Source organism: Alosa alosa, chromosome 3 (assembly GCF_017589495.1).
Source record: "Alosa alosa isolate M-15738 ecotype Scorff River chromosome 3, AALO_Geno_1.1, whole genome shotgun sequence".
Taxonomy (NCBI): domain Eukaryota; kingdom Metazoa; phylum Chordata; class Actinopteri; order Clupeiformes; family Clupeidae; genus Alosa; species Alosa alosa.
The window spans coordinates 6,904,392-6,914,895 of record NC_063191.1 but is presented as its reverse complement, the minus strand read 5'-3'; the positions used below and the strand labels follow the sequence as shown (position 1 = coordinate 6,914,895).

Sequence of the window (10,504 nt, the reverse complement as noted above, 5' to 3'; positions counted from 1 at the left end):
GCACACTCATATTTATTTCTGGAGTTCTCAGGCATTTATTTCTAAGTTGTTTTTGTGTGAAGTGGAGGCTTGCTACCACTGTGAGGAAACTGGTCATGAGGCGTCAGTGGCGTCAGTGGTTATGACGAAGGGAAGTCAACATCTGTGACTCCCTCTCTCCCTCTCGCTCGCTCTCTCTCTCTCTTGCTCTCTCTGAGAACGTCAAGAAGAGTAGACAGGCCTCATCACGACAACAGAGGAAATGGGGGGAGGGATCAAAATCTTGACTCAGACAATAGGGAGGTTAAGAGACATTTTAGTTAGTTGGTGAATAATGTTATAGCCGGTTAACAGACAGAATTCAATGGTTTCATTGGCAGGCCTCTATGTGTAGATATACAGTAATTTTACGATGACAGTGACAAATTAAACTGAAAGATCTCTGTGGAAAGAACTGAAGCAGTGAGCAATGGAATGCCAGTGTTAAAATGCTGTATTTGACTTGACAACTAAACAAAACATCTACCGTTATATCTACTTCAGAGGAGAGGAGAGTTCAAATTTTGTCACTAAGTCTGTGGACAGGGCCAAGCATTCAAGAAAAGGCCCAACATTCAAAAAAGAGGAAAGTGAGAAGTGGAATTCATCTGTGATTTTAAGCACAACGGTGAAGGGAGAAGGACATACGGAGGTGCCCCCACCGGACCTCTGAAGAAGGGGAGACATGGAACACTCCTGGATTCTGAGCGCTGTTTACCTCCTGGTTGTCTCGGCTGCTGTTACACGTAACGGTGTGGCAGGTAAGACGTTTGTGCCAACGAGACATTCCATATGCTATGCACTTCTCAAGAATAGGCATTTTAATTGTACAGATATGCTATGTAGATTTGACTGGTACTGACAGTGATTACAGAGTTCTGCTATGTCCAATGTCACTCTGGCTCACAGCATGTACATATTAATACAATGTGCTACAATAATAAGCTTACCACAATTGTCCTGATGCCTTTTATCCTCCAAGGGCATTGAGAATGCTACGTTATTCAATCAACATGGTGAAACAGCACCTTTATACCCTGAACGCTTGTATACCAGGGACAAAGCCCAAGTTCAGCGCTGAAACGTTAGCAGGTTTTCCTAGCCTTGGTGTTCACCACCTTATTGTATTGATTGTAATATCATGATGGACGTGATTAAACATCTTAAGAATAGGCCCTCAGAATGCTTTCTCATTTCAACATTTTATGTCGGACAGAGCTGCCTGAGTAGCATACAATACATAGTACAATAGGCCTGATAGCTGAGAACTATCTTTGGAAAGAAACATAAGTTAGTAATTCTCTAGAATTGCTGACACTATATTAAGCCAAAGGTGTCCCTCTTCGCTATATGTAGTAATGAAAACTACGGCATTCATCATGGCTCAAAAATGTGAATACAGCATGCAACCGCTCAAAAATACCCTCCATACAACCAATGACAGGGTTACATTAGATATCTGAACGAAAAGAGCACCATCGTAGAGTTCAGGTTTATAAAACAAAGAAAGTATTGTTATCTTTAAATAAAATGAAAACATTTGTATATCCATGTCTATGTCTGTGTTAGGCTTATCTTATATAGAAAGCGTCATGTGTGTTATTTTATTGCCATGTGGCTTGCTTATGCTAACTGGAAACTGTAATGTATTTAAATGAGTCACAGATACACAAGGTTTTCCTGCCAATTCTTCCCAACGGAAAGGAAAATGTAGAACTGCACCCAGTATGGACCCTTTCAAGAGAGTTCCATTATCAGCATCATAGTGGACCCTTTCAAGAGAGTTCCATTATCAGCATCATAGTGGACCCTTTCAAGAGAGTTCCATTATCAGCATCATAGTGGACCCTTTCAAGAGAGTTCCATTATCAGCATCATAGTGGACCCTTTCAAGAGAGTTCCATTATCAGCATCATAGTTGACCCTTTCAAGAGAGTTCCATTATCAGCATCATAGTTGGCCCCACAAGACTTCATTTTTAACATTCCATATGTTATCTTAATGCAGAGGAAGTAGATTGGGGCCCAAATAGAATGTTCAAGCATTGTTTTTGTTTTTATTGTTGAAAGGGTCTGTAAGATGCCTACTGGTGTCAGTATTGTATTGCAGGAAATGCCAAGATGGAAATTAAAGCAAGACGATACAAGAATTGTATCAGGTTTTAAAGAGTTTTAAAGAGTTTTAAAGGGTATCCAGCATATCAACATGTGACAAAAATGGCCATGTTTCTACACAGTGCACAATGCCAGTCGGTATGGGCACGTAGTGGTAATGACATAGATGGCATTCTACCTACCACCAACATGAGTCTGACGCCATTATTCTTTAACTACATAGTGTTTGTTTTGGGCACTCTGGTAAACACCATATAAACTGTTATATCTTTCCATTAAACACCACATACAGTTTGATTCTTTCCGATCGCTTAAGAATACAGTTAGATGCGTGACTTAAAAGTCACACATAACATTTACACCTCACATTGTTTACAGTTAAGAAAGGTGTTATTGGCTGTTCACCATACCCCATACAGTTAGAGGGTACATCTGGCAGCCAGCCCAATGTACAGTTGGTGGTTGTCTGCTCCTTGCTCAAAACACATGTGCCGCTGCTGCAGTGTGGTGTGTGAGCTGCCGTGACGCGGCACTCCTTTCCACTCCACTCACGGGGGACTCTCTGGTGCTGAGTGAGGGGACTGAGGTTTTGTGAGACGACCACAATAACGAAAGTCATGTGTGAGATTACCATCTTAGACACAGAGAGAGAGAGAGAGAGAGAGAGAGAGAGAGAGAGAGAGAGAGAGAGAGCAGACCACGGTGGGGGGGAAAAGACAGTAACAGTCTGACTTGACATTTTAAAACTGTCAACATCACAGTGTGCTTGATGCTAAAAACAGATAATTGTTGTACATTCACCAACATAATTGACTGTATGTTAAAGCCTGATACCTCATACTAACAACCTTTCAATTAACACATACATAGGTTTCCCTCGATTTCTTCTAATGGCCTATGTTAATTTGAATTGTTTCATGTGTTTCTCATGTCCCTTGAAAAGTATAGATGCCTGCCATTTCACCCACATGAACTTCAGTGACAACCCCATTCTTAATCCATGGGTTCTCTGCATCATCACACACCTTTGGGATGAACTAGAACACATATTGTGAGCCAGATCTTCTCGTCTAATATAAGAGATACTACATCATACATACATACACTACATCAAATATCGACATAGTGTGCTTATGGATGAATAAGCATTAGGCGCTTGCAGTGATAGGGCAGGGACTGAGCCTGTGATTCTGTATGCATGGTAAGGTGCTCTATATGAGAGTGAGGGCCAGATGTACGTACATTTGCGAACGTAGCGTTATCAGCGCCATGGACACACCGCAGATTGCGAGCGCTGTCAGACCCAAGTTTCCGTCGTATTTATCAATCGTTCAATCCTTAGTGTAAACTGTGCCTTTCTCTGCCCATAAACGCAAATTTACTTAACGTCCACAACTGAATGGCAGCCTACAAGCGCAGTTGAATGAAGTTAACTGATGACAACATTAAAAGAATCAAACGTTTAGCCATCATGAAATAATACCATACATGATAAGATGTCAACAAGCAGGGAGATAATGAAGATCAGAAGTAGTTCTACTCAAACTACTTGTGCACGTAGGCTATGGGAGATTGGTCAAATCTAGCAAGTAGGAAAGTTTAAGTGAATGACGTGAAAGTGAAAGTAAGACATCGCGAAAAGGCCAACGAAAGTTAAGGTTGCTTTTGGTAGTACAAATACTTTCACCACAAAACTGGTGTTCTAAATAGCGATTCTGTTGTCTTTGAAAGGTTCTCTTATTGACGCATTGAACTGCAATGTGGATTAACACCTGCTTTTACAAAGGCGGAAGTATTTAGGCATGCCAGAATAGACGTGCGCTTTCAGGAGCAGTCTTTGTACATACCGCTGAATACATGACTAGGCTCTTTACTCTTCCCCTCCCATCTTTTTACGCTAAACTCCCACTTTCCCTGGATCCTCCCATGAATGCATCTGAATGACATGACAATCGCAATCTGCCACTTTCAGCTCCCGCGACAAGCAGTTTGGCGCTTTTACATCATTAGCGCCTGTTTGTACATACCTGCATAATGATTTTACACGCATTATTGAAACAAATCGCCTGAAATGGGCGCAAAAGCGTTAGTACATCTGGCCCTCAGTGTCATGGTGATGGTGCAAATATGTAAGTCCAACAGTGCAACAGTGCAAGAATAAAGTCTAGAGACCAGCATAAAATAAATATGGACATATAAGAGAATAATGTAGACAAAGTAATGTAAAAAAACTATAGCAGTGCAAAAGTTGAAGTAATAGGTTACAGCCATTGGTCAAGTATTAAGTTCGGCCACAATCCAGGCTGTGGGAGGGAGGGAGGGGTTGTGCATATGTGCTAATCTAGCCTGTAAACAGTGTAGGAGTAGGAGTGGACAGTCAGTACATACATGGAAAAAGGTGGGGAGGCAGACAGACTATGCAGAGAAGTCCATCTCTCCCCTTCCCTTTAGATGACCTGGCCTCATAAGTGCTCTTCTGGATGAATTGGCAAAAGTTCCCACAGACCTTCCGCAGTCTTGTGGATAGACTTTTCAGATGAGTGGAAGCTCGCAAGAGAGCTCTCCAATTTTAGAAAAACATAAAGAGTTAGGCTAATTGTATAGATGACACGAGAACATTGCAAATAACATTATGTTGAATTTCCAAGAGGCCGACTGACGGTCATTATTTACATGGCAGTGCGTCCAGCATCTGAGCGCGTCGGCACCGCCATCACTCTTAGCTGTGGCTTGAGTATCTCACCTTCGTCCCTTTGGCCTCTTGGCACAATCTTGAGTATAAGTATAAGTATATATACTCTTTTGATCCCGTGAGGGAAATTTGGTCTCTGCATTTATCCCAATCCGTGAATTAGTGAAACACACTGCACACAGTGAACACACATTGAGGTGAAGCACACACCCGGCGCAGTGAGCTGCCTGCTACAACGGCGGCGCTCGGGGAGCAGTGAGGGGTTAGGTGCCTTGCTCAAGGGCACTTCAGCCGTGGCCTACCGGTCGGGGTTTGAACTGGCAACCCTCCGATTACAAGTCCGAAGCGCTAACCAGTAGGCCACGGCTGCCCCCAATTTTGACAGCATTTGCCCAAGTTGGTTTATACCGAGAATTGTTGAATCAGATTTCATTTGGTGAGACAAGTCTTTGCATCAGGAGGGATGCATCAGGAGCTGATGCTTTTTATGAATGAATCAAATGTTAATAGTTTTACAATGTATCATTTGTGGAGTGATTACTAGCAGTAAAAAGTCTTGAGTGGCAGTGTGCGGTGACATTGCTACTTGTGATGACTCATAAAATGCCTCTCGTCCAATCAAAAATGAATGAATAGCTTGACCGGACCTAACTATTGTAGAATTCCTTATTAATGCCATTGCCTGTGGATTTAGAATGGGATATCATTGAAGTTTCTGTGGGTGTAATGACAGGCGTCCCAATACAAGAGCGCATGTATAGAAAACCCATATGTTGAGTCTGAATGTAAATCAATTGCATCCAATCTGAAATGTAACTGTCAACTGTTTGTTTATTAACACTGTCTGTCACTGTCTTAACACTTAACTTATCTGTTAACCCTCACTAACATTTATCTGACCTCATCAGGACAAACTCACAATGATTCAGCGCCTACTACAGGTAAACCATCTGCGTGTCTTCATGCTTTTATGCTCGATACTAATGTGTGTTTATTGGACGTGTTTATTGTTTACTAAAAGTAACCTACACTGCTAAGACTGGTATTTAATTGAAATCAAACCCAAGAAGCCACTTAAGCAGCATCAACATTCTTGCCTTTGTCAGTCAAGTCTTTTTGCTACCCTCATATTTGTTGTGAACTGAGTATTTTTCTGAGCTGGAATAAGGGAAGTGTGTCTCATTTCCTGTTTTGCCCCAGAGTGGGCTCTGCCTGGGTTGCCAGTCATCACTGATGTCTGGCATGACAAGATAGGACCACAACACACAAGTGGCAACCATTAAGGAGTCTACAGTTCAGTTCTGTATGGAAATCTCCTTATGCACAAAGAATAGAGTAGGAACCAAAGATTCTAGAACAGAGCTCAGAGGTCTTTTTCCACCCTGAAGGGACTTATTTTCCCAATAATGACCGGCATTCTATACACCATCCCGCTTATTACATGGCTACTTGCCAAAACGAAATAATAAACTTCCCACGATATGACTTTAGCCTACCCTATTTGTTACCATTCATCGTGGCATTTGCTGAAACAAATAATTTGCAACAACAGATGCTGAACATGAATCAAACATTCTTTAGAACACAGCTGATCAATCGTCTGCTTTCACTTTTGAATGAAGTTCCAGTCCTTGCGTAGTGATATTGCCATTGACAGTGGTCATTATTTTTTTCAGAGGTCCTTTCCTCGGAATTAATGACCGCTAGAACTTTGGGAAATCCAATTCAGATCAATGGAGTGTTCTACTTGCCTTGTGAAGAGCCGTGTAATAATCATTGGTACTGGTTATCATTATCATATGATTATGATGATTATTATTATTAGTAGTAGTATTATTATTAGTATTATTATTAGTAGTAGTAGCAGCCTACTAGTAGTGTTAGTAGTGGTTATAGTAGTATTATTGGTATCATTATCAGCAATGTATTTAGCTGCCACTTTAATCCAAAGCAATTAACAGAGTCGCAAGGACAATCCCTTCGGAACTCAGGGGCACAACCGGTGGAAGCTGATAATCATAAGACTTTCTGGCTACTGCTAGCAGGCCTAATTCCTTGTCCACTACACCATGATGCAAAACTAAAGCTGATATTTATGCAAACACTGATATACTGTTAAATACATTATATTCAAGCAATAGGGTTAGTTGAAGTTGTGATATATATATATATATATATATATATACATATACATACACACACACACACACACACACACACACACGTGATTATACAGTTATACAGTCAAGTCAAGCTTATTTATATAGTGCATTTCATATACACAGAGGTCATAGTACAGTAGTTTAATAGGTAAAGATCATAGCAGTAATAATAATAATAATAATAATAATAATAATAATAAAACATAAAACGCACAAGGTAAAATCGTTTAAAAATAGAGAATGATTAAAAAGACAAAATAAAAGACACAAGGTGGAATAATTTTCAAGGCAATTCAGAATTTATAACTCAGTGCAGATAGCAGAAAGCATCTGAGAACAGTTTGGTCTTAAGAGAACAGTTTGGTCAGTATATAAAGAGAAGCAATATAAAAAAAAAAAAACAAGTAAGAGCACACAGACATAATTTCATTTATTCTTCTTTTCCTTTTTCTTTTCCCAGTGATACAAATTCAGAGTGAATATTTTGCAGTGGGCAAAGACGCTAACATAAGCTGCAGCAATAGGACATGGTCTGATGCTCTCCATTTTATCTGGAAAATAAACATTAGTGGAGTCAACTGTCTGATAAGTGAATCTACCAAAAATCCTCCGCACAACAACTGCACAGGAGGGAAAACACTCCGCAACACCACCAATGGGGAGTCCTACCTGCACATTCCTGACTTTGGAGTCAAAGATGAAGGGACATATAAATGTGAAGGGGTGTTCAGAGGTGGAGCTGAACAGGTCATCATTACAGTGCAGGCAGCAGGTGAGAGATTAAGCAATGCTTGTAACTGCAAAATTATACATTGAACTGTCATGGCAAGCACTTTTTTAATAAGTCGCTTTAACACTGACACTTGACAGTATTTATTTGGTCATTTATTGCATTAGTTACATTGAGCTCTATTTACTTTGTAGACAACCAACATGGAGAAAAGTAAGCTCTTTGTTGAGTCATTTTCATTATCTGTGCTTATGATTTATAGGCGTTTACTGTAGTAGCACTCATGTTGTGTCAGCTGATTTTCGTAATCATAAATATGTATATTAACAGTAATTTGGAATAATTAATAACTGGAAATATTCTTTAGTATGTTATTCAACTTTTATTGAAAATGTTATCACAGTTTGTTTTAGTCAGCTTTATCAATGTTTTAATAGAAATGGTGAGAAGCTTCAGATGATTCTCACCACCACTGTGTCAGCATGTGTCAGTAATTACTCACTTTGTCTCCTTCCTGTTTGTCGACAGTCCCTCCTGTTCTCTCCACCAGTCTAGAGCGGGATGGTGGTCAGTGGTTTGCTGTCTGTTCTGCTGCTGGGGGAAAACCAGCGGCCAAAGTGTCCTGGGAGATGTCGAGATCTTCTGGGGTCACTGAGAGGTCGACCCCAAACGCAGATAAATCTGTCACTGTTGAGAGTTGGCTGCATTTGCAAAACAATGACACGATGGACAAGCTGATCTGCGTGGCCAGTCAACCTTCCTGGACTAAAGAGTCAATCTTGGAGCTTGGTGCTTGGAGCCTAAGTCGTGGTGAGAACTGTTTCAATGATGGTTAGAAAGAAAGATAAAGATTAAGGGTAACACTGATAGAGCTACATACAGTAACCATTATAACTCAACAACAGTTTTTGATGTGAGCTTCAACTTTGCTTTCTCATTTCAGAAGGCAGTGCTTTTAAATGGACCATTCCATTAATAATTGGTTGTCTGCTCATCATATTGTCAGCGGCCATCTTTTCCTATGCTGCTCGTAAGCACCTCAGAAAATTTAGGTAAGATCTTACTGTGAGGGCAGGTCATGCCTAGGCTGGCCTAGTTATTTGTCACTTATTCATCATGTCAACATCTGCTACAGTCACATACCGGTTTGCATTCATCAATGTTTTAATTTTTTTCACAGTTTATTCATCAACCTGTGCTGCAAGTCTGACGGGACCTCATCCACTGAGTCGAAACAGGCCCAGGTGTGTTTTTTTCCCCCCTTTGGCTTAAGAGAGTCTAATTAAATTACACAAGAAGACGATTTTGAGACTTAGCACATTACACACTGGGATGGTAACAAATTCTCTTTGCATAACCGTTGCAAACATAAGTTTGCATGTTGTGCACATTTGATGTGAAACGTACCAACTTGCTTCCGCTGAGTGTGCCAAAGTACTTTTGATATCCCTGTGACATTTGTTTCTGTGTCTCATTAACGTTCACAGGAAGTGGAGGAGGTTGAGCCTTATGAGAGCTATGTGCAGCGCGTCAACTCCATCTACAACTCTTCTGCTGACCTCTTCGGTGTCTGATATACAACACAGGCACAGCAGCACTTGTCTGCTGGGAGATGTGTGTGTGTGTGTGTGTGTGTGTGTGTGTGTGTGTGTTCATGTGTGTGTAAGCGTGCGTACTTGCAGCAAGCAGCTTTTGGGAAATTATGGTGAGGAGATAACTCACTTTTGAGGTGTACAAGCCACTGTAGTGAAACACTCACAAATCAAAATGTGCTTTTAAATCGTAAGACGTATTTGAGCAGCACATGATGGGCCACCGCAAGATGACGAATGTCTTAGATGGCTTAAGGTCCTCTAGAGATGGGACTTGTTCCTGCAACATGTACTGTCTTCAGACATCTGGATGAAAAAAAAGTGTGTTTAGAAATAGTATAGATATGGACAAAGTTGAGGTAGCAAAAGCCTTCTCATCTTATCCAGTGAATGGACACTGAGTCAAATCAGGAGTATGAACAAAAGAACAAAACAGGCAACACTGTGTACATATGAAGGTAATGGGATTTAAACCGCCAGAAGACAATAACGGTGGCCATGAACCACTGAGTAAATTGCCACGTTTTGATTGCTGTTGGACAGTCAGGAGACAATGATCAAGGCCTTTACTCTTAACAAGTACACCACAGTTATGTGGTGTACTTGTTAAGAGTGCAAGTTGTCTATTCAAATCGAGATCCCCACACACACACACAACCATTGCGGAGGCCTGAAAACTACGCCTCTGTACAGAGTTGGAAAACAGAATAGTATAGAGTGGGAAACTGAACAGTCATACAGTACAGGGTGATTAAGATAACATGCTGTATGTGTCGTTAAGTGGGAGGGCAGCCGTCTGATTGGCTCATGGGAGGCCTGAGCGGGCCAGGAACCAGTCCCGGTCCCAAAAATCAAGTCACGCTGTGACTCATAGCAGGAAGAGTTCCACATGAGAGGGTCATGAGAGGCAGCTGGAGAGAGAGAGAGAGAGAGAGAGAGAGAGAGAGAGAGAGAGAGAGAGAGGCAGCTGGAGAGAGAGAGAGAGAGAGAGAGAGAGAGGCAGAGAGGAGAGAGAGAGAGAGAGAGAGGCAGCTGGAGAGAGAGAGAGAGAGAGAGAGAGACAGATGTTGCAGAAAAAGAAAAAGCTCTCTGAAAACTGGCAAACAAACTTGACTGCTATGGAGGAGCAGAGAGGTGCATAGCAAAAATGGCCCTCGAGCACAGTATTCCTGCCACATCCATGTGCCTTACTGGTA

The 10,504-nt window shown here is 41.2% G+C and overlaps 1 protein-coding gene across 1 annotated transcript; it reads left to right on the top strand.

The window, feature by feature from the left end:
- Window positions 1–327: 327 nt before the first annotated feature.
- On the top strand, window positions 328–10,265 carry LOC125292309 (cell surface glycoprotein CD200 receptor 1-like). Its single transcript, XM_048239524.1, has 7 exons — window positions 328–779; window positions 5,733–5,765; window positions 7,447–7,758; window positions 8,245–8,526; window positions 8,660–8,768; window positions 8,897–8,960; window positions 9,204–10,265. The coding sequence occupies exons 1-7, from the start codon at window positions 704–706 to the stop codon at window positions 9,288–9,290; spliced, it is 963 nt and encodes a 320-aa protein (XP_048095481.1). The 5' UTR covers window positions 328–703; the 3' UTR covers window positions 9,291–10,265.
- The last annotated feature ends 239 nt before the right edge of the window (window positions 10,266–10,504 follow it).

Coding starts and splice junctions, on each gene's coding strand:
- LOC125292309 (XM_048239524.1), top strand. CDS start 704: ATGGAACACTCCTGGATTCTGAGCGCTGTTTACCTCCTGGTTGTCTCG. Junction 780..5,732: donor TACACGTAACGGTGTGGCAG/GTAAGACGTTTG, acceptor TGACCTCATCAG/GACAAACTCACAATGATTCA. Junction 8,769..8,896: donor AAGCACCTCAGAAAATTTAG/GTAAGATCTTAC, acceptor TTTTTTTCACAG/TTTATTCATCAACCTGTGCT.